This window comes from Oncorhynchus masou, chromosome 12 (genome assembly GCF_036934945.1).
Source record: "Oncorhynchus masou masou isolate Uvic2021 chromosome 12, UVic_Omas_1.1, whole genome shotgun sequence".
NCBI lineage: Eukaryota > Metazoa > Chordata > Actinopteri > Salmoniformes > Salmonidae > Oncorhynchus > Oncorhynchus masou.
Genome location: NC_088223.1, coordinates 67895753 through 67923159, shown reverse-complemented (window position 1 = coordinate 67923159; position 27407 = coordinate 67895753). Strand labels below are relative to the sequence as shown.

The 27407-nt window shown below is 40.5% G+C and overlaps 1 protein-coding gene across 6 annotated transcripts in view; it reads left to right on the top strand.

Moving 5' to 3' along the window:
* Positions 1-27407, top strand: part of LOC135550704 (nuclear receptor corepressor 1-like) — a 119961-nt gene that overhangs the window by 49028 nt on the left and 43526 nt on the right. For all 6 annotated transcript variants that reach the window (XM_064981749.1, XM_064981747.1, XM_064981750.1 and 3 more), the window contains exon 15: positions 27027-27157. In XM_064981749.1, the coding sequence (XP_064837821.1) occupies positions 27027-27157 (131 nt within the window). The remainder of the gene's footprint in view (positions 1-27026; positions 27158-27407) is intronic.

Here is a 27407-nt window from a genome sequence, read left to right as displayed (position 1 = left end):
TTACTGTGAAATAGCCATGTATTTGGTCAGACACAATTTTTTTTCTAGAAGTTTACTAAGGGTTGGTAACAAGCTGATTGGTCGGCTATTTGAGCCAGTAAAGGGGGCTTTGCTATTCTTGGGTAGCAGAATGACTTGAGCTTCCCTCTAGGCCTCAGGGCACACACTCTCTAGTAGGCTTAAATTGACTATGTGGCAAATAGGAGTGGCAATATCGTCTGCTATTATCAGTCATTTTCCATCTAAAGGGTCAGACCCTGGTGGCTTGTCATTGTTGATAGACGACAATCATTTTTTCGCCTCTACCACACTGACTTTACGGAATTCTAAAGTGCAATTCTTGTCTTTCATAATTTGGTCTGATATACTTGGATGTGTAGTGTGAATGTTTGTTGCTGGCATGTCATCCCCAAGTTTGCTAATCTTGCCAAAGAAAAAGTAATTAAAGAAGTTTGCATTATCAGTGGTCTTTGATGAATGAGCCATCTTATTCAATGAATGAAGGAGCCGAGTTGGCTTTTTAACCCAAAATGTAATTTAAGGTGTCCCAAAGCTTTTTAATATCATGTTTTATATAATTTGTCTTTGTTTCATAGTGTAGTTTTCTTCACTCACATGATTTCTTAATTTGCAGTACGTTTGCCAATTAGTTGGGCTGCCAGACTTAATTGCCATACCTCTCAACCATACAATTTTTAAATTCCTCATCAATCCAAGGGGATTTAACAGTTTTTAGTCGTTTTCTTAATGGGTGTGTGCTTATTAGTAACTGGAATAAGTAGTTTCATAAATGGGTCAAGTGCAGCGTCTGGTTGCTCCTCACTACACACCACAGACCAGCAAATATTATTTACTTCATCAACATATGAATCACTACAAAACTTGTTGTATGACCTCTTATACACTATATTAGGCCCAACCTTTGGAACTTTGGTTTTCCTAGATATGGCTATTATAATTGTGATCACTACATCCTATGGATTTGGATACTGCTTTAAAGCAAATATCTGCTGCATTAGTAAAGATGTGATCAATACATGTTGATGATTTAATTCCTGTGCTGTTAAAATCTACCCTGGTAGGTTGACTGACAACCTGATCCAGGTTGCAGGCACTGGTTACAGTTAGAATTTTTTTCCTGAGTGGGCAGCTTGATTATAGCTAGTCAATATTTTAAATCACCTGGAAAATATACTTCTTTGTTGATATCACATACATTATCAAGCATTTCGCACACATACAGATACTGACTGTTAGCACTTGGTGGTCTATAGCAGCTTCCCACGAGAATGGGCTTCAGGTGAGGCAGATGAACCTGTAGCCATATTCTTCAACAGTATTTAACATTAGATTGTCTCTAAGCTTTACAGGAATGTGGTCCTCAATATAGACCGCAACACCGCCTCCATTGGCATTTCGGTAGCTGTTATAACCATATTTTGCTACTACTGAATCATCAAAGGTGTTATCTAAGTGAGTTTCAGAGTCAGAATATCAATGTCATCTGTTACAAGCATGTTATTGACTTCGTGGACCTTGTTTCTTAGCCTACATATGTTAATATGGGCTATTTTTAGCACTTTTCTGGGTTGCTGGATTGTGGGGACATAGTCCAGGAGCCAAGATGATTTGGATGGACTCCGTCATTCCTGTAGAGTATCTTCTGTTTCCAGAAGGTGTCAAAGTTATCAATAAAAGTGGCTCCAGCACAGCTATAGTAGTCTTTTAGCCAGATGTGTAATGCCAGCAGTCTGCTGAATCTTTCAACCGCATGTTTCTCATATCGAAATTGACTGAGCACAGAATGCATCCCGGCGCTTCCTACAATGAGAATATCAAACACAGTTCAGAGTGTGATGTCAGATGTGTCATATCAGAATCAGTGCTTCATCCAATATCACGTGTGACAGCTGTCGTCAGTCAGCTGCATCACCTAACCAGCCATTAGCATTAGGCCTTCATTAGCTTACTAAGCTGCTTCCCTCCGTTCCCTCTTTCTGCGCATCTCCATCAGTTTTAAAATGTTATTTAGCTGTGATGGTGATCTGGGGTGTGCTGACAGTGAGGCTTCTGTTACATTTGTTTAATTATTGGAGCGGCTCGAGCACGAGAAATGTGGATACATTGTATATTTTAACTTTGGCTGTAAGAACAAGTGCACATTAGGGTCTGACTAGGCTTCACTGTCATCGCCATCTCCGAGTGCCACTGTCAAAGGGAAAAACAGAGCACAGCGACCACATCGCTGAAAACCGCGTGTCTATAGACCAAACAACTCAAAAGTTATGCCCTATATTATCAGAGTTATATCTTCTACCCTTTCTACCACGAATCGCACGTTTTATATGATTCAATAAATCAGGTCATGGGCCATTTTAAACTACTTGTGGGTCGCTAATATTTTGTTTGATAACAAATGACCTTGTTTAGTAATGTTAGCTAGCTTACTTAGTAGAGCAAATCAGCTTAGAGCAAATCAGCTATAAAATAATAAGTACAATTTTCTGCAAAATAATATATTTTTTTGCCTTTTTTATAATGCTTAAAAAAACGTATGCAAACATCCAAGTGTAATCATTTAAGGAACTATATATGGCATATGCGATATAAGCGAAATAAAAAAAGCTAAACAAAACATCCCTTGCATGTAGGGCTGACCCCATTTAGTCAATTGTTAGGACGATAGGCTGCTGGTCATCCCCACGATAGGCCGTGGGGATGGTACACCAGTACCAGTAGTACATTTTACCATTAATTCCCATAAATTTGAATCTACAATGTTTGGTTACGGTAATTTCTGAAAATGCATTCAATTTACTGTTATTTGTCTTTTACCGTTCTCATTGTCAGTGGACACATTGTTTGCGGAGTGCACAACCTCAGCTACAGTTGTGAGGAACATGTTTTGGTTTATTTAATTTAGGAGTGGTCCATTTTATTCTTTGTCTTTTGTTTGTAACGCTCCTGTCAATGTTGACAAAGGACATCTAATTATACGTAGAAGACGGCTTATGCTACTTGGCCTGTGCACAATTGTAAGCCTATAAATGTGGCCATTTGGGGATCGAGCTCGCCACTACTGTGGAACTTTTCAAAGTAATTTCTCTTTCACCTCAAACAGCAAGTAAACAAAGTTGTTTTTTTACATCCATTAAGAGTGACAATAGTTCCTCAACGTAGCCTATTTGAAAAATCTTTCCAGCTCTCTTTCGATAACCACTCAGCGTGAAAGGGGGAAATAAATGACATGCTCTGTTCCGGTGGAAACGTCATACAATAGGCCTACCTGATTTTCTTCTTATCCATTGCGCACAAAGCCTATAGCTATGTCTGTCCGGAGCTCACTGGAGCAGGAAACTCTGAGGGCCCGGAATATTTTATACAATGGTGCAAGTTTTCTAGCATGAGCTTCAGGCCTGACCCAAGTTAATAGTTGAAACATTGTATCAAGTTCTTTGCAGACAGGTCATGTGTAGCCAATGTGATTTATAGGATATTTGTTTTTATCAGGAAATTTTCTACCTGCAGGCTGCAATATTTTTATTTGTTGGCTTTATGTAGGTTATTTTTACATAGTTGGCAATGGTAATAGAAGTTACTTTTTAGGTTAATCATTTTCATTTAGATTTGGATATAATTTTGATTAAACACATGACAATGATTTTGAGATACGAAGACTTTATTATAAATGGAATGAAACTGTTCCATGAAAATGTGCATATGAAAATCATAACTGGTACGCAGATCGGTAGAAAATGGTATGAATAATTGGCACTCCAAATGAAAAAGGTTGCTGACCCCTGGTGTAGCCTATTAGTAAAATCAGAATCTGCAAAGGCCAGCAGCAGCGGGAGGAAGAGAGTTGGGAAAAACACATGTTCATTTTTCTGGTTATGTAATCTGGATCTCAGGCTCTAGTAATTTGTGTCTAAATTATTTAATCAGTGTACTTAAAGCATCAGACAAGCTCAGTTGCCTACATACGGTTGATTTTATTAAAACATATAGGGTGTGTCTATATAAGGGAAAAATACACATTTGCAAATTTTTATTGGTCAAAAGAACGGACCAAGAAAAAAATATGTGGACAGCCCTAAACCAATATAATCATAGGAAGGAGGTGGATCTGTTTGTTTTTGTGTAGCACACATGCAGAACTTATAGAAAATGGTATCTTGATACTTGACTTGGCATCACATCGTCAGTAAAATGTTGGTATCTTGACAACCCTACTAATTGTTTTGCAGTTTACACAGTATTGATGCGTTTCCGTTTCACCTTTTTGGGCCCTCACCAGTTTGCATCCCTGCATTAAATAACAAGAATTACAATTCATACAAATTTCAAATGCACATAAAGCCAGCTAAATGTATATCTAGCTGGCTATGTTAACTAGTCAACTTGTTAATTAATGATTTGCTTAAATTAACTTTGAAGACAAATATACATGATTGTTTGTCTCCACATTAACAAACATATTTCTCTTAATTGTAAATGTTTTACATGATTCGTTGTGAAGTTATAATTACTTTCATTTGTTTAGGTCCTAGTATTTTTGTCAGCCATTATTCTTGAAGCAACTCTCCAGTGTTGTGTCGCAGAGCTTCATGGGAGTTTTGGGAAACACTTGATAGAAAAGTCTGCTCCTTAGAGCCTCCCGGGCGCCAGCTGTGCCACCAGAGACTCTGGGTTCGCTCCCAGGCTCTGTCGTATGTCATGCAATAAAATGCAAATTAATTACTTAAAAATCATACAATGTGATTTTCTGGATTTTTGTTTTAGATTCCGTCTCTCACAGTTGAAGTATACCTATGATAAAAATTACAGACCTCTACATGCTTTGTAAGTAGGAAACACTGCCGATTTTGCAGGTTATCAAATACTTGTTCTCCCCACTGTATATGCTATTGGCTATGCATCAAAGTAGCCTATTTTGCATTGATAAGCAAATATAATCTCAGCGACTGTTCAAACAGTAAACCAAAAAACATTGTAGCCTTATTACCCCCCCAATGTATTTTGTTTTAGATGTAATAACTAGTGGTTCCAGGCTACTGGAAAAACAGCGGTGAGATGTGCTTTTTTTGCATTGTTAACCAAATATATTCTCAGTGAATGTTCAAATAATAAACCAAACAACATTGTAGCCTTATAGAATCCCACAAAAAAAGTTGTTTAGATGTGATCACATTATTCTAGGCTAAAACAACAAGCTATGTGTTCTTTCTTTCTTTATGATGACATAAATAGAATGTCATTTTTTGGCTAATATGGGAGCGAATACATTGAAGCAGCATATCAAATTAGGATAATGTTGTAGATTACACTGGCAAGTATAAGAATGTTTGCCAGGGCATATTATTTCATGTGAAGATGTGAGAAGCTTAAAGGTTAGCTAGCTTGCAGTGTTTTAGCCAACTTGCTAGCAAGGGAAGACAATTGTCAGTTTTTTTTCTTTCACAACAAATGAGAAGACTTTCAAGTATTTTGTTTAGAAGTAATGATTACAGGCTATTGTGAAATGGTGGACCCTGCTGTAGCTAGCCATGTGATTGTTTTTTGTTTTCCATGACCAAAACATGACATTCTATTTTTTTTGCTGATATGGGAATATATTACACAGACAAGTATAATATTTGCCTGGCATATTTTATTTATTTTTATGAATCTGATTATTTCACATGGAGATGTGAGAAGCTAAAAAGGCTAGCTAGCTTGCTATACTTTTAGCCAAGCTAAAGCCAGCTATCCAGGCTGCCAACTAGCTACTATTTATTTTTTATTTAACTAGGCAAGTCAGTTAAGAAGAAATTATTATTTACAATGACGGCCTAGGAACAGTGGGTTAAACTGCCTTCTTCAGGGGCAGAATGACAGATGTTTACCTTGTTAGCTCGGGGATTCAATCTAGCAACCTTTCGGTTACTGGCCCAACGCTCTAACCACTAGTCTACCTGCCGCCCCTACTTGCAAGGGAAGGCGACTCAAAATGAAAAACAAAAACACAAATTAAGTACTTTGCTTTTGCTCCCTTGTGAATGGGAGTGGGATCGGCAAGGATGTAATGTTATCAAAAAGGTGCATGCATGCACATAGATCAACAGAGTGGCGCTTGTAGTGACCTTTAGCCCACAGTGCCTCAGCTCTCCCTCCCTCCCTCTCTCTGTGTATCAGTCTAGCAGTAGAATCACAGAGATTTGGGAGCTGAGTGAGCGAAGGCTCTTGATGTGTTGTGTGGGTAAATAAGAACCAGGCCCCAGGCATAGAAGCAGAACAGAGTGGAGCTAGGTCTGGGCTGGCTTGCTGAGACTGATTTATGGAAGGGCTAGGGAGCAGCGAACGTTCCCAGGAATCTTTTTAATCTGGTTGCCATAGTTGGGAGGCTCCGTGTTGCTTTCCAGAGCCTGAGGGAAGAGAAAGCGAGACGGAGGTCAAAAAGGAAAGTCAGACTCCCTCTCTGTGAACTCATCCAGTCATCCTCAATTCTAGTCTCCGTCCACCCTAACTGCTAAAATATGTTGATGCGCATCAGTAAGCTCTCTTGTTTAACTTTTTCGGAGGGTTTAAGGTAATTTCCTCAATTTGGTTATGGTGAGAAACTTGTCAAACTTTATTTCTGCAGAGGGAGTGAGAGAGCGGCAGTTGCTTTTACATTGGGTGAGATGCAGACTTCACTTCACTCAATAAGGTTATCCGTGCCTTGGAGCTCTGCTTACCAACGGCGTGCCCGTGCTGTTTTACTTCAGACAAGTTTTATATTGTTTCCCTCTCTCACAAGAACACTGGAGGAGTTTTAATCAATGAGGTTTATGCACATTTTGTCATTTTTGTTTCTTAATCGCCTAGTCAGCCCTGAGACTCTGTTTTCCATCATTCAAATCCAACAAGGCTCTCTGTTTGGAGAGTAGAAAAAAATAAAACATAGTTGGAGGCTGCAGTTGAGTTGATGATTGAGTGTTTTCCATTGGATTTGAGCAGTGGTCTGAATGTGGGTTAGCGTTACATACTGTGCATTCGGAAAGTATTCAGACCCCTTCACTTTTTCCACATTTTGTTACGTTACAGCCTTTGTAATTTAAATTTTAGAGAGTCAAACTGGTTTTTCACCCCGTTTATAAACAGATCCCTTATTTACATAAGTATTCACACCCTTTGCTGTGAGACTTGAAATTGAGCTCAGGTGCATCCAGTTTCTATTGATAATCCTTGATGTTTCTACAAGCCATGAGGTCGAAGGAATTGTCCATAGAGCTCCGAGACAGGATTGGGTCAAAGCACAGATCTGGGTACCAAAACATTTCTGCAGCATTGAAGCCCCCCCCCCCCGGTGAAGCATGGTGGTGGCAGTGTTATGCTGTGGGGATATTTTTCAGCAGCAGGGACTGGGAGACATGTCAGGATCAAGGCAGAGATGAACGGAGCAAGTGCAGATATCACTGATAAAAACCAAGATAACACACGAGTGGCTTCAGGACAAGTATCTGACTGTCCTTGATTACCAGCCAGAGCCCGGACTTGAACCCGATCGAACATCTCTGGAGAGACATAATAATAGCTGTGCAGCGACGCTCCCCATCCAACCTGACAGCTTGAGAGGAATAGGAGAAACTCCCCAAATACAGGTGTGCCAAGCTTGTAGCGTCAAACCCAAGAAGACTCAAGGCTGTAATCGCTGCTGAAGGTGCTTCAATATAGTACTGAGTATAGGGTCCGAATACTTATGTAAATGTGATATTTCATTTGTTTTTGCATTGTCATTATGGGGGATTGTGTGTAGATTGAGGGGGAAATTTTATTTAATAAGTTTAAGAATATGGCTGTAACTTAACAAATGGTGAAAAAGTGAAGGGGTCTGAATACTTTCCAAATGTACTGTAAGTGGTAGTGGTATGCCCTGAGGCTGCTGTTGAAACAGGCAGCCAGCCTGCACTCACTTTAGGTTTGGGCGATATTGACAAAATATATCACAAAAATGTTCAATTTTTTAAACTTATTTTATTTTTTTGAATTAGTTCGATATATGCTCTGAGTAATTCATGACCCTAGGATGGCAACACATAAATTATAATTTATTTCAATGGGGCTTTCTCCATTCAATTCAACTATAAAAATGGACATTCTACACGCCGGAGTTGCGTATCACACTTAACAAACCAAACACTGAAATACTATTTCTAGAAAGTAAACTGAGAACTCAAACCGGTCCGTGCATCAATACAAGTGTATATAGTAAAATATAGTATATGCGGTTCCAGTCCCAGGTGAGCAGAGGTCAGGGCAAGGGAGGGTAAGGAATTGCACACAGGTTGGCTTTGCGCCTAGATAAGAGTTGTGTGCGGGTGAGAGAGGGACTAGTGTGTCTTGTGTCTGAGGACAGTACACCAAGTCCCATCTATTAACTGGCATACGGGATTCATTGGTACACAATTGTTTATGTTTGCAAGGTTATGGTAATATGAACCAAATGCAGACAAATGTGAATTGTTGTATGCTAAAAGCTGTGTCTGAGTTGATGATCACCTCCATGACTCACCTGTGACTTTTTCTGGGTGACAAACATTTAACCCTGTTCTGAAACCCCCAGCATAGCTTTAACAGCTGATTTCATAATTCATATCATCTCGTGTTGTCTGAGCTCCTCTAATGCCTGTATCCCAGGACGATGGACTGCCTTGGCTTTCCCTCTTGGGCTTTTCTAGCTCATTGTTGCCTTTGGTGCTTCCTCTAGCCCATTCATGTCCCTTGCCCCTCTATCTGCAGAACATACAGTGGGGTCTGGAATTATTGGCTTCCTTGATAAAGATGGAGCAAAAAAGACTGCATAAAATAAATAAATAAACTGAGCTTTATAGTATGCACATAAAATATATATATTACTAATACAATTGCTCAGAGAAAGATGTTCCCTGTTTTCAATACTCCAGCACCCTCCCATTGTGAGGATAAAACATTTTAGAAAAAGGGTAAGAATCGAGAACACATTGGGAGGGATCTTAGACCATTCATCTGTACATAATCTTTCCAGATCCTTGATTTCCTTCATCTGTGCTTATCGACTGCCCTCTTCAATGGTGTTCAGAGACTGAGATGGCCAGTTATAAAATTTTGATTTTGTGACCAATTAAACATTTTTGTGGATTTTGATTAGTGCTTGGGGTTATGGTTGCAAGTGGATCTTCCAGCAAGACAGTGTCAGCCTCCTGTCAGAGGCAACCAGGGTTTTGGCTAAAATCTCCAGGTACTTGGTACAATTCATGATGCTGTTGACCTTAACAGGATCAGTGGAAACAAAATAGCCCCATAACACCAAAAGTACCACCATATTTACAGTATGGATGAGGTATTTTCTTCATATGCATTTTTTTCCCCTCCCCTGGTGTGCATGGTCAGACTTCTATTTTTGTCTCATATGACGATACAATATAACTCAGTATTTGTACTAGGCTATTTATTTGTATTTTTTGCTAAGTAATTCCAGATCCCACTGTACATGATCCCTGTGGGCCCTGTACTTATAGAACATTCTGTCTATGTATGTATTAAGGGCAGAGCACAGAAAGGGCAGAGCATCAAGAGGCACCATGTCAGATAATTAATAATCGATTAGTCTAGCAATAGTGCTGCCTGCTGCCTCCAGACCAAATGTTGCACACCCCCTGGAGACCGAGGTTTGATTCACTGGTCCATCTCATCATCTCCCTCGAACATACCACTGTCTATGGAAAATATGTACAATGAAATACAGGTGTGATAAGTGGGTATAATTGATGAGAAAGTGTTGGTGTGGTGCAGTTGTATTAACAGTATCTTAATAGTAATGTGTAATGATCATGATGTTTAATCATCTTCTTGATATGCCACACCTGTCAGGTGGATGGATTATCTTGGCAAAGGAAAAATGCTCACTAACAGGGATGCAAAACATTTGAGTGAAATAAGCGTTTTGTGTTTATGAAAAAAGTCGGGATACGTTTTTTTTCAGCTCATGAAACATGGCACCAACACTACATGTTTTGTTTATTTTTATTCAGTGTAGTTAGAGGAAGCAACTCTGTTACTATATGTCAGTCTATACAAGCAGAAACAAAAAGGTAGGGCTCTGTTTGCCTCGGAGACAGGAGGACATCCAGTGGGGCAAAAAAGTATTTAGTCAGCCACCAATTGTGCAAGTTCTCCCACTTAAAAAGATGAGAGACCAGTAATTTTCATCATAGGTACACTTCAACTATGACAGACAAAATGAGAAAGAAAATCCAGAAAATCACATTGTAGGATTTTTTATGAATTTATTTGCAAATTATGGTGGAAAATAAGTATTTGGTCACCTACAAACAAGCAACATTTCTGGCTCTCACAGACCTGTAACTTCTTCCTTAAGAGGCTCCTCTGTCCTCCACTCATTACCTGTATTAATGGCACCTGTTTGAACTTGTTATCAGTATAAAAGACACCTGTCCACAACCTCAAACAGTCACACTCCAAACTCCACTATGGCCAAGACCAAAGAGCTGTCAAAGGACACCAGAAACAAAATTGTAGACCTGCACCAGGCTGGGAAGACTGAATCTGCAAAAGGAAAGCAGCTTGGTTTGAAGAAATCAACTGTGGGAGCAAATATTAGGAAATGGAAGACATACAAGACCACTGATAATCTCCCTTGATCTGGGGCTCCATGCAAGATCTCACCCCATGGGGTCAAAATCGTGTGATTTTGAGTGTAAACCTCCTTCCGTCAGCAAGGGCATTGAAGATGAAACGTGGTTGGGTCTTTCAGCATGACAATGATCCCAAACACACTGCCCGGGCAACGAAGGAGTGGCTTTGTTAGAAGCATTTCAAGGTCCTGGAGTTGCCTAGCCAGTCTCCAGATCTGTATATCACAAGTTTAGTTCTGGGGTCACAGGAGTCCTGATGTGGCCAGCAGCCCTCCGCATCATCAGTCCAATAATCACAACTATTAGCCTTGTTCAGCCAGAGCACACAGCCACTGACCTTCTCACATGCAAATGTATCAGCCAGTCATCTATTCTGCTGTAAAGGGTTATGTAACAGTGTGGAAAAAATGTGTTTGTATACATTATTGAAAGGCTGTCATTATGTATATAGGAGTTAGTTCTTCACTGACTCGTCATGAAAGTTTGATTAAGTTAATATTGTCATGTATTACGGTATGCATTTAAAATGCCCATTGTCAGTGAAGTGAAAATGCCACGGCCTTGTCATATGGTGGAAAGCAGCTCAACCTGACCAAGCCTTTGGCTGGAGCTTGTGTAAATTATCTGAACTTCCTCAGAGACTGGGTCGGGTGATTTGCGAGAGGGAGAGAGAGCAATGGAAAAAGAGTGAGTGAGGGAGAGAGGGAAAAAAACACTGACAGTCTACTCTGTGGTTTGCTCTGGTTCGCTGTAAGCGAGAGACAACCGATAACCCCCCTCGGTAAAAGCAGAGTGGTATGCCCCAGCGATCTGACAGGCCCAAAAAACTTGATGTGCTGCTGCGAGTGCCAATCAAAGACAAGCGCTCGACGGGGATTACCTTGAGTGACCCCGCATAGATTAAAATGTGCATGTGAGATGGACGATTCTTCAAGCGGTTTAAGCGGCTTGATGACATGCTTTCCTGGAATATGTGGAGCAGTGCCGGGGCCAGGCAGCCCTTCTAAGGAGCTCTGTTATGATGCTGCTATCCTGTCCTGCAGAATCTGTAGTGCTGCTACGGTTACCGCTGCTATGGAGGTACTGCTACCGGGGGTTTGGCCAAACTCACGCCTGCTACACCCATAGGCTATGGCTTGCTCAGGGGCAAAGGGCTTTTATGACCGACAAATGAATTTGCAGGTATGTGGCGCCTGGCTTTAAAACCAGTACTGTGGTGTGTTGGCTCTGTCTCTCTCCCCCTTGCTTTAACACTCCCCCCCCCCCCCCCATCTCCTCTATCGTGCTTTTTCGCTCTCTCTCTCTCTTTCAGTTTCTTGGGACAGCCACAGTTGATTGCAGTTTTTAAAAACTTTCTGCGTATTAACCTTAACACCCATTTAAAGTTTACAATGGGGAACACTGTGGATTTGAGTACAGTTAGTTTTTTCTGTACTCTTGCACAATCACACAGTTGCATAGCTACAGTGCCTGGTTTTTGTTCTTGATGATGTACGCTAGGCTAGTTGCTTGCGCGTATGTGCCCGTTATCCACAAATATATAAATAGGCTACACTCTAACATTTAACTTTTTTAACCACGTGTTAAATTTTGTAAGGATTGTGTACTTGTCTGAAAGTCACTTGTCCTCCTTTTCTCTCCCAGGGTGACTGAAAATGAGTGAAGTACATAGAAGGGGTCGGAAATAATTATCTGCACTTGCCCATAGACGATGTTATTGCTTATTCGCGGCCATCCAAAGCATGTAAAACAAACATTTTAAAAATGACATTGACACAATATATTTAGTGAGGCCAAATCTTTTCGAATAGTCTAGTCCACTCTGGTGGAGCTGGGGAATGAAAAAGATATGTAGTAGCTAAGGCTACTAACTGTGTCTGTGTGCCGAAGCGCGTAGATGGCGCGAGTGACCGTCTTCGAGACTCGCTGGCTGTGCGTCTTGTGATGGGTTGTAAATCTTCATGGCTGCAGAGCAACTGCTGTCCGCAGAACTGGATAATTATAATCTGATTTGCATTTTTCTCATCCTCCTCTCTTACTGGCCTAGGCTCTATATGCGTTTTAGTTAGGTTGTACATTGCTAGAATAATATGGAAATAGGCCTAGGCCAACTACACATTTATGCTACAGCTGTGGAAAGTTATTTTTCTTTTGACTTTTCATTAGATTTTTCTATCTTGGTATTGTTTGCTCACTTTCACAGCTTGTAGCCTAAAATATTTGTAATTTAAAATAAATATTTGATTGAGAATAGCATAGACTTTTGATAATTTTTCCCATTTAAAAGCTTCAACTTTAGGACAAACACTTTATTAGAATAGTTTGGAAAATACTCTACTCATGACCAGTGGTATAAAATACTACTAAAGTAGTTTTTGGGGGTATCTGTACTTTACTTTACTATTTTAACTTTTACTTCACTGCATTCCTAAAAAAAAAAAAATATTTTTTACTCTATTTTCCCTGACACCCAAAGGTACTTGTTACATTTTGAATGCTTAGTAGGACAGGAAAATGGTCTAATTCACACACTTCTTAAGAGAACATCCCTGGTCAACCCTACTGCCTCTGATCTGGCGGACTCACTAAACTGTATCAAATCAAATTTTATTGGTCACATACACATGGTTGGCAGATGTTAAAACCTCTTGCAGCTCCCCCCCTACTTTGTGCAATTTCCGCCTGAAGACATACCCAAATCTAACAGCCTGTAGCTCAGGCACAGAACCTGTGAAAGAAAACACTCTTGAAGTTTGTGTAAATGTGAATTGAATGTGGGAGAATAACACACAATAGATCTGGTTTAGATAAAACAATGGAAAAAAACATACGTTTTTTATTTTTATTTTTGTATCTTTAAAATGAACAAGATAAAACAAACATTAAGTTAGGATGATGGGAACAATTTCAGTGAAAAATATGAGGGCAACAGTACTTGTGCAACGTTTCAGAATGATAACTTCCAAAATGAGTGTGCTACATGACATTTATCATGAAGTCACTCAGGTGTCCCACACAAGTCGCCCAAATGTACCCAAGTGGCCAAATTGGTGAAGGTATACATTTTGAAACAACAACTATATACAAAATACCAAAATGATATTCTAACACCCCCCCCAAAAAATTGTTTTTTTTTTAAATAAATAAATATGAAAAAATAATGATTATTGATTAAAAAATATGAAGATAAAAAAATATATACATTTACAAAATAACATGGGTAACTATTTACACATTTTCAATATTTGGAAGACCCTCAGTCCTCTATCAAATCAATTTATATAGCCCCAGCCTAAAACCTCAAACAGCAAGCAATGCAGGTGTAGAAGCACAGTGGCTTGGAAAAACTCCCTAGAGAGGCAAACAAATTGTGTTATTGATTGTGTTACAAACAAACCACTTGATTGCAGTGAAACCAAACATGACTGGAGAAGTCACGTTCTGTGTGGGTGATTTACCTGGTATGTGTTGTCGAAAATGGAATGAGACGGAATTCACTACACAAGCGGTTCACAAAATGTTTTGTGTTAGGCTATAAAAACGGATTTTATCAAACAAAGGATCATTCATTGTGTAACAATGAGCATTGGAATTGCAAACCGATGAAGATCGTCAAAGGTAAACAATTTATTTTATTGCAGTTTGTGATTTTGTTGTGCCTGTGCTGGTTGAAATAGTTGTTTTTTATGGGGCTCTATGCTCAGATAATCGCATCGTATTCTTTCGCAGTAAATCCTTTTTTGAATCTGACAATGCAGTTGGATTAGCAAGATTCTAGGCTTTTGATACAGGTGAGACACTTGTATTTTCATGAATGTTTAATATGACTATTTATGTAGCGATCACCGTATGTTGTGGAATTTCAGCCCGCTAGCGGGTTCCATGCGCAGAGAGGTTAATGCAAGTGTAGAGAAATGCTTGTGCTTCCTAGTTCCGGCAGTGCAGTAATATCTAACAATTCCACAACAACTACATAGTACTCACAAGTCTAAAGGGGTGAATGAGAATATAAATATGTGGATGGCTGAGCAGCATAGGCAAGGTGAAATAATGGTATTATATACATATCACTAATGTAAGATATGTAAACATTATTAAAGTGGCTTTATCTAAAATGGCATTGTTTAAAGTGACTAGTGATCCATTTAAGGTGACCAGTGATTGGGTCTCAATGTAGGCAGCAGCCTCTCTGAGTTAGTGATTGCTCTTTAGCAGTCTGATGGCCTTGAGATAGAAGCTGTTTTTCAGTCTCTCGGTCCCAGCTTTGATGCACCTGTACTGACCTCGCCTTCTGGATGGAGGGCAGATAATTTGCCCAAAGTGATGCTTTGTGCAGACCGCACAAGAGCCTTGCGGTTGAGGGCGGCACAGTTGCCGTACCAGGCTGTGAAGCAGCCCGACAGGATGCTCTCGATTTGTGCATCTGTAAAAGTTTGAGTGTTTTAGGTGATAAGCCAAATTTCTTCAGCCTCCTGAGGTTGAAGAGGCGCTGTTGCGCCTTCACCACACTGTATGTGTGGGTGGACAATTTCAGTTTGTCCGTGATGTGTACACAGAGGAACTTAACTATCCACCTTCAACACTGCTGTCCCTTGGGTGTGAATAGGGGGGTGCTCCCTCTGCTCTTTCCTGAAGTCTACGATCATCTCTTGTTTTCTTGACGTTGAGTGAGAGGTTGTTTTCCTGACACCACACTCAGTGTGCCCTCATCTCCTGTCTGTAGGCTGTCTCGTTGTTGCTAATCAAGCCCACTACTGTTGACTGCAAACTTGATGATTGAGTTGGAGGCGTGCATGGCCATGCAGTCGTGGGTGAACTGGGAGTACAGGAGGGGGCTGAGCACGCACCCTTGTGGGGCCCCAATGTTGTGGGTCAGCGATGTGGAGATGTTGTTTCCTACCATCACCACCTAGGGGCAGCCCGTCAAAGTCCAGGACCCAATTGCGCAGGGCGGGGTTGAGACCCAGGTCCTCCAGCTTCATGATGAACTTTGAGGGCACTATGGTGTTAAATGCTGAGCTGTAGTCGATGAACAGCATTCTTACATAGGTATTCCTCTTGTCCAGATGGGATAGTGCAGTGTGATGGCGATTTGCAACGTCTGTGGACCTGTTGGGGAGGTATGCAAACTGAAGTGGGTCTAGGGTTGGCAGGTATGGTAGAGGTGATATGATACTTGACTAGTCTCTCAAAGCACTTCATGATGATTATTGCTACGGGGCGGTAGTCATTTAGTTCAGTTATCTTTACCTTCTTGGGTACAGGAACAATGGTGGCCATCTTGAAACGTGAGGACAGAAGACTGGGATAGGGAGTGCCTGAATATGTCCGTAAACACACCAGCCATGGTCTGTGCATGCTCTGAGGACGCGGCTAGGGATGCCGTCTGGGCCAGCAGCCTTGCGAGGGTTGACACTTTTAAAGGTTTTACTCACGGAGGCCCCGGAGGAGGGGGGGGGCAATCCTTGTTAGCGGGGCCGCGACGGTGGCACTGTATAATCCTCAAAGCGGGCAGAGGGTGTTTAGTTTGTTTGGAAGCGTGACATCTGTGTCCGTAATGTGCCTGGTTTTCTTTTTGTAGTCCGTGATTTCCTGTAGACCCTGCCACATATGTCTTGTGTCTGAATTGCGACCCCACTTTGTCCCTGTACCTGCATTTCATTTGTTTGATTGCCTTGCAGAGGGAATAACTACACTGTTTATATTCAGCCATATTCCCTGACCTCTTTCCATGGTTAAATGTGGTGGTTCACGCTTTCAGTATTGCGCGAATGCCGGCATCCATCCACGGTTTCTGGTTAGGGTAGGTTTTAATAGTCACAGTGGGTGCAACATCCCCAATGCACTTCCTTATAAACTGACTCACTGAGTCAGCGTATAGATCCATGTTGTTCTCTGAGGCTGACCGGAGCATATCCCAGTCCGCATGATCAAAACAATCTTGAAGCGTGGATTCCGATTAGTCAAACCCACGTTGAATAGTTCTTGTCACTGGTACATCCTGTTTAAGTTTCTGCCTATAAGACGGTAGGCGCAAGATGCCGTGGTCGGATTTACCGAAGGCTGGGTGGGGGAGGGCTTTGTATGCATCGCTGAAGTTAGAATAGCAGTGATCGGGTGTTACTCCCGCGAATACTGCAATCAGTATGCTGATTAGAATTTAGGTAGCCTTGTTTTCAAATTTGCTTTGTTAAAATCCCCAGCTACAATAAATGCAGCCTCGGGATATATGGTTTCCATTTTACATAGAGTCCAGTGAAGTTTCTTGAGGGATGTTTTGGCGTCTGCTTGAGGAGGAATGTACACATCTGTGATGATTACTGACGAGAATTCTCTTGGGAGGTAATATGGCCGGCATTTGATTGTAAGGAATTCTAGGTTGAGTGAGCAGAAGGACTTGAGTTCCTGTATGTTGATATGATTACACCATGAGTCATTAATCATGAAGCATACACCCCTGCCCTTCCTCTTCCCAGAGAGGTGTGCGTCTCTGTTGGTGCAATGCATGGAGAAGTCTGGTGGCTGAACCGATTCTGACAACATATCCCAAGAGAGCCATATTTCAATCTCTGTTTCTCTGGATGGCAACCCTTGCTCTAATTTTGTCTACCTTGTTGTCAAGAGATTGGACATTGGTGTGTAGTATACTCTGGAGTGGTGGGAGATGTGCACGTCTACGGAGCCAGACCAGGAGGCCGCCCCTTCTGCCGCGCCGTTGTTTTGGGTCGGCTTCTGGGATTAGATCCATTGTCCTAGGTGGTGGTCCAAACAGGGGATCCACTTCGGGAAAGTCATAATTCCTGGTCGTTGTGTTGGTTTGTTAACGTCATTCTTATATCCAATAGTTCATCCCAGCTGTATGTAATAAGATTTCCTGGGGTAACAAGGTAAGAAAATAATACATTAAAAAAACAAAATACAGCATGGTCGCTTCGAGTCCTGAAGAAACGATCTCTTTTGGCACCATCTTTCATGTGATGCGTGCCCCTGGCTATTTGTAAAAATAAATAAAAAGGTGCTGTCTGGTCTGCTTAATATAAGGAATTTGACATGATTTATACTTTTCATACTTAAGTGTATTTTAGCAATTACATTTACTTTTGATACTTCAGTATATTTAAAACCAAAGACTTTTACTCAAGTAGGATTTTACTGGGTGACTTTTTTCATTTTCTATTAACCTGCAGTGACACCCCATCCCGTGAACGGGACCGTTGTCATCATCTGATACTAATTAGCATAACGCAACGGACATAAATCTTCCTAGAAAATATTCCTATTCATGAAAATCACAAGTGAAATATATTGAAACACAGCTTAGCCTTTTGTTAATCACCCTGTCATCTCAGATTTTCAAAATATGCTTTACAGCCAACGCTAGACAAGCATTTGTGTAAGTTTTTCATAGCCTAGCATAGCATTATGCCTTGCTAGCAGCAGGGAACCTTGTCACGGAAATCAGAAAAGCAATCAAATTAAATCGTTTACCTTTGATGAACTTAAGATGTTTTCACTCACTAGACTCCCAGGTAGACAGCCAAAGTTCATTTTTTTCCCAAAAGATTATTTTTGTAGGTGAGATAGTTCTTCACGTTTGGCTGAGAAATCGTCCGAAATTGTGGTCACCACAACGCCCGAAAAATATTCCAAATTAGCTCCATAATATCGACAGAAACATGGCAAACGATTGGAATAATGGCAACCTCTGTATTTTACTCAAGAATCTCTCTCGGAGCCACCATGTGACCACTTACGCAATGTGGCCACCTATGGCTATTCTTCAACAGAAATGCGTAAAACTACGTTACAATGCTGTAGACACCTTGGGGAATACGTAGAAAGCGTAAGCTCATTGATGGTACATTCACAGCTGAATAGGGAGTCATTGGAACGCAGCGCTTTCAAAACCTGGGGCACTTCCGGATTGGATTTTTCTCAGGCTTTCGCCTGCAACGTCAGTTCTGTTATACAGACAATATCTTTACAGTTTTGGAAACGTTAGTGTTTTCTATCCAGAGCTGTCAATTATATACATATTCTAACATATTTTCCTGACAAAATATCCCGTTTAAAACGGGAACGTTTTTTTCCCCAAAAATGAAAATACTGCCCCCTAACACCAAGAGGTTTTAAAGATATCTTTACTTTTTTAAGTGTGACAATTGGGTACTTTTCCCACAACTGTTCATAACTTTACATTTTCTTAATTTAACTTTGATTTAATGTGATTTGAGTTAGTAGTATTAGGTTTTTTGTAGTTTGGTTCGCAACAGCAAGGGGGGACTTCTTTTCTGGCCACTTATGCATGTGTCCTTTCAGTCTTACAATGCTTTGCTCAGCTGTTAGATGTGATCAAATTTCTCATTAGAAGAAACAATAGCAAGATATAAAATCTCTCTCTCATTACCTTCCCATGTTTTGGGGTTATTCAAAAACAATTTAACTTTCTGAACCTAGAACTCTGTTAGATTCATTAGTTTGATCATGAAATATCGTGGCAGCAGAAATGTAGCATGCATTCAACTGAAAGAGTGGCTTAATAGGCCAAGTCGTATATCAAATGGAGAGAATATCAAATTTGGGCTTCTGTAACGAGACACAGGTGTGTTCTCTTTAAGAAAAATATATAAAAAACTGTCTTTTGGCCCAGATCATCTGACATTCGAGAGAGAAAAATATATATATATACAGTGCATTCAGAAAGTATTCAGACCCCTTGACTTTTTCCACATTTTGTTATGTTACAGCCTTATTCTAAAAAATAAATAAAAAATCCTTGTCAATCTACACACAACACCCACTTAGTTAACTCTCTACTCTTAAATACCCCTTTCAATGGACCTTTGTTGTTGTTGTGAAATCTAATATTTTCCTAATACTCTGCTATATGGATGTCGCATGGATCTGTTTTGTATATTTTATATTGACCTGTGTTAGTAGTTAGCACCTCATAGTTATTGCATTAAAACACCAAATTGAACACTGGAGAAAAGCATTCACAAAAAGTATACACCATTACACTTGTATTTCCAAAATGTCTGTCTATCCACCAGACCCGTTGTGTATTCCTCTGCTTGGCTGCTTGCATTGCCATGCGGGATGTTGAAATGGATCCGGACTGGAATAGCTGTTATTTTATGAAGTGACAGAGCCTGCTGACCTTCTCCTCCAGCCATGGCCTCCAGGGCCAAAGGGCGTGTGTGTCATGGAGTCAAAGGTGACCTAGAGGAGTTCAGTTCACTGGGCTGTAACCAAGTCGACATGCGGGTTACATGTGAATTACTACCCACACTATAAGCCACACAGATGTTTCTCTAGTCTACAGCAGGTGGCAGACTTTCACACAGACGACAGGAGAAGAAATTAAGGAATGTAATTGTAGGGAAATCAGTCAGCGCTATTGCCACCTTTTTTTTTTTTTTTTTTTTTTTAACACTACTCTCAATAATGCCTGCTTCTGTTGGACATGCAATAGCAAGAAGTGGTTTCCCTCCCTTGTTCTTTTCTTCTTCATAATCACTTGGCAGTGAATATTTATCTTGCAGCAGTCAAGCAGAACCCATTAGCTTTCTGTAGCGACGCCAAGAGAGCCAAAACTTGCCTTCAGCGCCTGACCAGGTGCCTACTTGGCACAGTGACCAGGATCATGACATGCAGGGGGAGAGTGGACAATCCACTGTTTTTGAGTTAGACCGGTGTTCAAATGCTATTTGAGTCTTTCAAATACTTGTTTGATCTAGCCCACCTGGAGTGCCATGTGGATGGGTTTTGCTGTTTTGCAAGCTCAATAAAGCACAGAGTATTTGAACCCAGGTCTGGAGTCCAGTGGAGGACAGAAATTCTAGTAAGTTTGTTATCTAATTGGATTAGCCTATTGGATCATTGGATTGTAAAAGGTCAATCTGAACTGTAGGTAGGTGGGTTAGATGGTTTGCGGTAGATAAGTATTTTCTGTAAAGTTTGTTCTGTTTTTCTTTCCTCTCTTGGAGAGGAAACCAATTCTGACTTAATTGTACAAGAGTGTTTTCTGAAAGGGTTATGTCCCCCCCCCCTCATTTGAGTTGAAGGTCATACCAAACTGAATTGTAGGTAGTAGATGGGTAGGTTGAAGAGCTAGCGGTAGATAGTAGTTGGGTAATTTTGAACGGTCTATTCTACTCCCTTTCCTTATTGAAGGCTGTTAACTTCTTGCGACTCCAAACCCGTATCCGGGAGCGTAATCATAGCCTTAAGCGCATTACCATAACGCAACGTTTCCTATTCATGAAAATCGCAAATGAAATGAAATAAATATATTCAAACACAAGCGTAGCCTTTTGTTAACAACACTTATCTCAGATTTTCAAAATATGCTTTTCAACCAAAGCTACACAAGCATCTGTGTAAGAGTATTGATAGCCTAGCATAGCATTAAGCCTAGCATTCAGCAGGCAACATTTTTACAAAAACAAGAAAAGCATTCAAATAAAATCATTTACTTTTAAAGAACTTGGGATGATTTCAATGACGAGACTCTCAGTTAGATAGCAAATGTTCATTTTTTCCAAAAATATTATTTCTGTTGGCGAAATAGCTCTGTTTTGTTCATGACGTTTGGCTAAGAAAAAGACCGGAAAATGCAGTCACTACAACGGCAAACTTTTTTCCAAATTAGCTCCATAATATCGACAGAAACATGGCAAACGTTGTTTAGAATCAATCCTCAAGGTGTTTTTCACATATCTATTCGATAATATATCTGTCGTGACAGTTGGTTTCTCATCAGAAGCGAACGGAAAAATACTGCAGCTGGAGATTACGCAATAATTGCAAAGGAGGACACCAAGCGACCACCTGGTAGATGTAGTCTCTTATGGTAAATCTTCCAATGATATGCCTACAAATACGTCACAATGCTGTCGACACCTTAGGGAAGCGACAGAAAGCCTAAGCTCATTCGTGGCGCATTCACCGCCATATAAGGAGTCATTGGCATGAGGCGGTTTCAAAAAATGTTGCACTTCCTGATTGGATTTTTATCTGCGTTTCGCCTGTGACATCAGTTCTGTGGCACTCACAGACAATATCTTTGCAGTTTTGGAAACGTCAGTGTTTTCTTTCCAAAGCTGTCAATTATATGCATAGTCGAGCATCTTTTCGTGACAAAATATCTTGTTTAAAACGGGAACGTTTTTCATCCAAAAATTAAAATAGTGCCCCCTATATCCAAAAAGTTGACCTCTCTAGGGTATGTGGGCTAGTGTCCCACCTGGCCAACATCCAGTGAGAATGCAGAGCGCCAAATACAGAAATACTCATTACAAAAATTCAGAAAAGATACAACTATTTTACATAGGTTTAAAGATGAGCTTCTTGTGAATCTAACCACGGTGTCAGACTTTTAAAAATACTTTACGGCGAAAGCATACCATACAATTATTTGAGAACATTGCCCAGCAGACAAATCATTACAAACAGTAACCAGCCAAGTAGAAGAGTTACACAAGTCAAAAATAGAGATAAAAGTAATCACTTACCTTTGATGATCTTCATATGATTGCACTCAGAAGACATTAATTTATTCAATAATGTTCCTTTTGTTCGATAAAGTCTCACTTTATATCCGAAAACCTCCCCTTTGTTCGATCATTTTCTTCAGTAATCCACAGGCTCCAACGCAGTCACAACAGGCAGACAATAAAATCCAAAATGTATCTGTAAAGTTCATAGAAACATGTCAAACGATGTTTATATTCAATCCTCAGGTTGTTTTTAGCCAAAATAATCCATAATATTTCAACCGGACAATAACGTCGTAATAACATCGTCAATATAAAAGGTAAACAAGAAAGGCACACTCTCGGTCTCGCACATGAAAAAGCTCTGTGACACGGCAGGGTCCACTCATTCAGACTACCCTTACTCCCTAATTTTTCAGAATACAAGCCTGAAACCATTTCTAGAGACTGTTGACATCTAGTGGAAGGCATAGGAACTGCAATTTGAGTCCTAAGTCAATGGATATTGTAATGGCATTGAATAGAAAAAGAAAAAGAAATGAAAAAATCCAGCTTCCTGAATGGAGTTTTCTCAAGTTTTCGCCTGCCAAATCAGTTCTGTTATACTCAGACATTATTTTAACAGTTTTCGAAACTTTAGAATGTTTTCTATCCAAATCTACTAATAAATGCATATCCTATCTTGGGCCTGAGTAGAAGGCAATTTAATTTGGGCACGCTTTTCATCCAAAATTCCAAATGCTGTCCCCTACCCTAGAGAAGTTAACAGCGTGTGTGTGTGTTTCAAAGATCTCTCTGATGCCCCATTTAAACTCCAGGTTAGGAAAAGGAAAAGATGATCTTGTGGTTGTCATTTCCTTACTCAAACAGCACTAGGGAACCAGTGAAAAGAAGGCGAGAGAGGGGAGAAATTAAAACTCAGACCAGGTCAGGGGGGGGGGAAACACAGTCTAAAAAACTGGCAAACAGGGTTCCATTGAGATTTGGAGAACATCAGTGGTGTGGAAGCAGCATTGGAAGCACTTGAGCAGAATGGGAAGAGAAGACAGGACTGCCATCATGGTGCCCAGATGGCCTCCAAAATAAACACATGTGATCCCTGAACCCACCAGGACTGCTCTAGTGTGGAGGAATAACTGTGGTACAGAAACCTTTTTAAAGCGTTTCACAAGTGGTATTACCTGAACGTCTCCAAAAGGAACACAGATTTTTGTTGTTGCTAAATGTTTTCTGTTTTTTTGCTGAACACGACCCATGTCTACTTGGCCAAATGGTCTTTCTGATCTGTCTGTAGATCGAGCCCACCACTAATGTCTGTCTTCATGCATTCAAATTCATCCTTGTCCCTCTTCGTGCTTTTTATATAATCTACTTATCTTCTCTGCCTTTCTCCCTGTTTCTACTATTTCTCTCTTGTTCTCGTTCACTCTTGCTCGCTCTCCTTTTATCTTCTCTGCCTCATTCCCCCTCTGCCTCACCACTGAGTTTTGAAATTCCTTGGCCCCATCCGGTACCAGCATGGGATGTTTGGCTTGGCATAGCCAGACTTGTTCCAGCACAGTACTTTCGTGGAACAGGCAGAGGAGGGAGGTAGTCTGTGGTGTTCTGCGCCAGCAATGATAATAAAGAATGTTGCTCTATTCTCAATCACTCTGTGGGACTTGTCTTCAGACCTGTATCTGACCCAGGGGTTCTGCTATCTAGTATCTACTGCTTTTAGTGAATACATTCTAAACTATTACTGGTAAATATGCATGTAATGTATGCTTATGTGTTATGAACGTTCACTATGTGGATATACTTTACCAGTTAAGTTTGGACACACCTACTCATTCTAGGATTTTTTTAAAGTTCGACTATTTTCTACTTTGTAGAATAATATTGAAGACAACAAAACTATGAAAACACATATTGAATCATGTATTAACCAAAAAATTAAAAGTTAATTTGTGGAATTTCATTCCTTAATGCATTTGAGCCATGCAGTTGTGTTGTGACAATGTATGGTTGGTATACAGACAATATAACCCTATTTGGTACAATACCAAGTTCTTATTATGACAAGAACAGCTCAAATAAGCAAAGAGATATTATAGTCCATTACTTAAGGCATGAAGGTCAGCCAATCCGGAAAACTTTGAACAAATCTTCAAGATCAGTCGCAAAAACCATCAAACGCTATGATGGAACTGGCTCTCATGAGGACCGCCACAGGAAAGGAAGACCCAGCGTTACTTCTGCTGCAGAGGATAAGTTCATTAGAGTTACCAGCCTCAGAAATCGGCAAGTAACTGCACCTCAGATTGCAGCTCACAGAGTTCAAGTAACAAACACATCAACTGTTCAGAGGAGACTGGGTGAATCAGGCCTTCATGGTCAAATTGCTGCAAAGAAAACACTACTAAAAAACACCAGTAAGAAGAAGAAAATACTTGCTTGGGCCAAGAAACACAAGCAATGGACATTAGACAGGTGGAAATCTGTCCTTTGGCCTGATTAGTCCAAATGTGAGGTGTTTGCGTTCAACTGCTGTGTCTTTATGAGATGCAAAGTAGGTGAACGGATGCTCTTCGCATGTGTGGTTCCCACCATGAAGCATGGAGGTGGTGTGGGGGTGCTTTACCAGCGACACTCAGTGATGTATTCAGAATTCAAGGCACGCTTAACCAGCATGGCTACCACAGCATTCTGCGGAAAAACGCCATCCCATGTGGTGTGCGCTTCGTCCAACTATCATTTGTTTTTCAACAAGACAATGACCCAACACACCTCCAGGCTGTGTAAAGGCTATTTGACCAAGAAGAGTGATGGAATGCTGCATCAGATGACCTCAACCCAATTGAGATGGTTTGGGATGAGTTGGACCGCAGAATGAAGGAAAAGCAACCAACAAGTGCGCTGCTTAAATTGGAATTCCTTCAAGACTGTTGGAAAAGCATTCCAGGTGAAGCTGCTTGAGAGAATGCAACGAGTGTACAAAGCTGTCATGAAGGCAAAGGGTTGCTATTTTAACACTTTTTTGTTTACTACATGATTCCATATCTGTTATTTTGTAGTTTTGATGTCTTCAATATAATTCTACAATGTACAAAATTGTAAAAAAAAGAAAGAAAGAAAGAAAACCCTTTGAACGAGTAGGTGAATGAGTAACTTTTGACTGATCCTGTATATAAATGTGTACTTTAGTATTTTTGTACAAAATGCAACATTAAGATCCTTTTCATCATTGGTGCATCCGCCAAAAGCTTTATATTGATTGGTGGCTGCAAAAGTAAATCTTGGTTTGTACAGTATCTGCATTCTTGCTGTAAGCTAATGTGATTATTAATTGTCATGGGCAATCATAATGACTTAAATGATTGCGTATATGAACTCTGATTTTTCTAAGATTGGTTGGGGTGGTTGTGGGTTCAGGACACCCTATCACTCACCCCATCTTTCACTGTAATTCTCTTCATAGTTGTCATGTGAGGCCTTTGATTTTCTACACCAGCTGAATCCAGGGGGAACAATCACATGTATTGTACTTATGGTGTGTGTGTGTGTGTGGCATGATCCTGTGGACACCCTCTCCATGTGAAGATCATCAAAGGAAGCCATAGTCATCTTATTGACACTGGGTGCATGACCAGGCTGTTAAACTCCACTCCTGGTTCCCTTTCTTTTCTTATTTGGTTAGCTTTGAGGATATTGGACTGCCTGGTAAATGGGGGAATAACCCTAGGGCAGTTAGGCTAGCTCGTCACATTATGACATAGTACTGTTGTTCAGTTTGTGGGACAGTCTGTCTGTTCTCTCTTTAGTCTGAATAATTAAGCAGCAGACCACTCAGTGAACTTTTAGCAGGCTTCTGAATGTGTAAGGGGTCAGACATTGAGTTTGGGTGATTGCTGCAACAGTAAAGAGATTTAACTGCTGTTTTATTTGTGGCTTCGCTTGGCTGGAGAGTGCATTAATAGGCCATGAAATGGTATATCATATCTGAAATAAACCATAGGTCGCTCTAAGATTCATGGTGTGATTTGTAGGTCCGTCAGTTTATTGCTTTGTGAATGGTAATGAAGATATTGAGAACAAATGCTTGAATCCAATTCAAGTCTTTAATTTACATCCCAACGGAAGGATTGTGCTCAGCTGAAACACTATGCCAGACAAGTTTTACACCTCCTACTGTCAACTTGCACGTGTTCATTGGTCTCATTCTCACTGGTCAAGTGCAAAAACACCTATACCGACTCATTGGTCATTTACATTAACACTGGTCAACATGGCAACATATGGCTTCTTGATAATACTGAAGATTGTGTATGCATGGGTACATCTGATCTTCTTAGTTCTCTGTGAGACGTGCAAAGCGGCCCATACCTTCCCTAGAAGTTAACTAGTCACACAGGCAATGTGTAGGAGAGAGGTGTTTTAGCCATGTTACAGAAATACAGATGTATTGAAACATAATCAGTTCCCATCATTTGGTATTTTTTACAGTGTCCCTTATTTTTCATCCTGAATCCTTTTCTTTCCTAAAGGGTATTGTTCTAGCGCACCACTATTATGTTGCCTTAAAAGGAAAGTGGGTCATGGCGAGCTGTTTTAGCTGTGTGCCTCATTAACCCCACTCACTCGGTCACTAAATAGGAATTCAAACATGGCCAGACTTTTAAAACTAGACATTAATGAGCAGTGGGCTGCCTTTTTGTAAACTTTCTGGCCCAGATTGAACTGCGTCATCATGGTGAACTTGAATAGACGAGAGTGCTCTCTGTCTGGCATCATGAGAGATTAGAGAATCTCCCTATTTGATGCTTCTGAAAAGTTGCCATGTATACATTTTAAAAATAGTAATTTAAAAACTGTATCCTTGTTTTTTTTCTAGCAAATAACACGATCCTCACAAGAAGAAAAGTCAGACGATAAACCTGAAGAGGACAAGTTGGAGAAGTCAGAGAAAAAAGAGGACGAGCAGAATAAGGAAGAGGAAGAGAAAGATGAAAAGGAGGACTCCAGGTGAGTTTTGAATAGCTCTGTGTGCGTATACACTTTTGCATGGGTTTCCCACAGGTATAGCTTTTAGTCCTGGCTATAGTCAGCCTCTGGCCCGATCCACCTCTGAGAATCTGTACCTCCCAGTAAATGTTTACCTTCAGTTGAGGTGACAGGAATTCTGGAGCCCTCATAGATGTGTTGTAAATCAGGCCATAGAGTGGGAGAGAACCACTGCCCTTCTCTGGGGTGATGGCCAGGCTGACCTCACCAC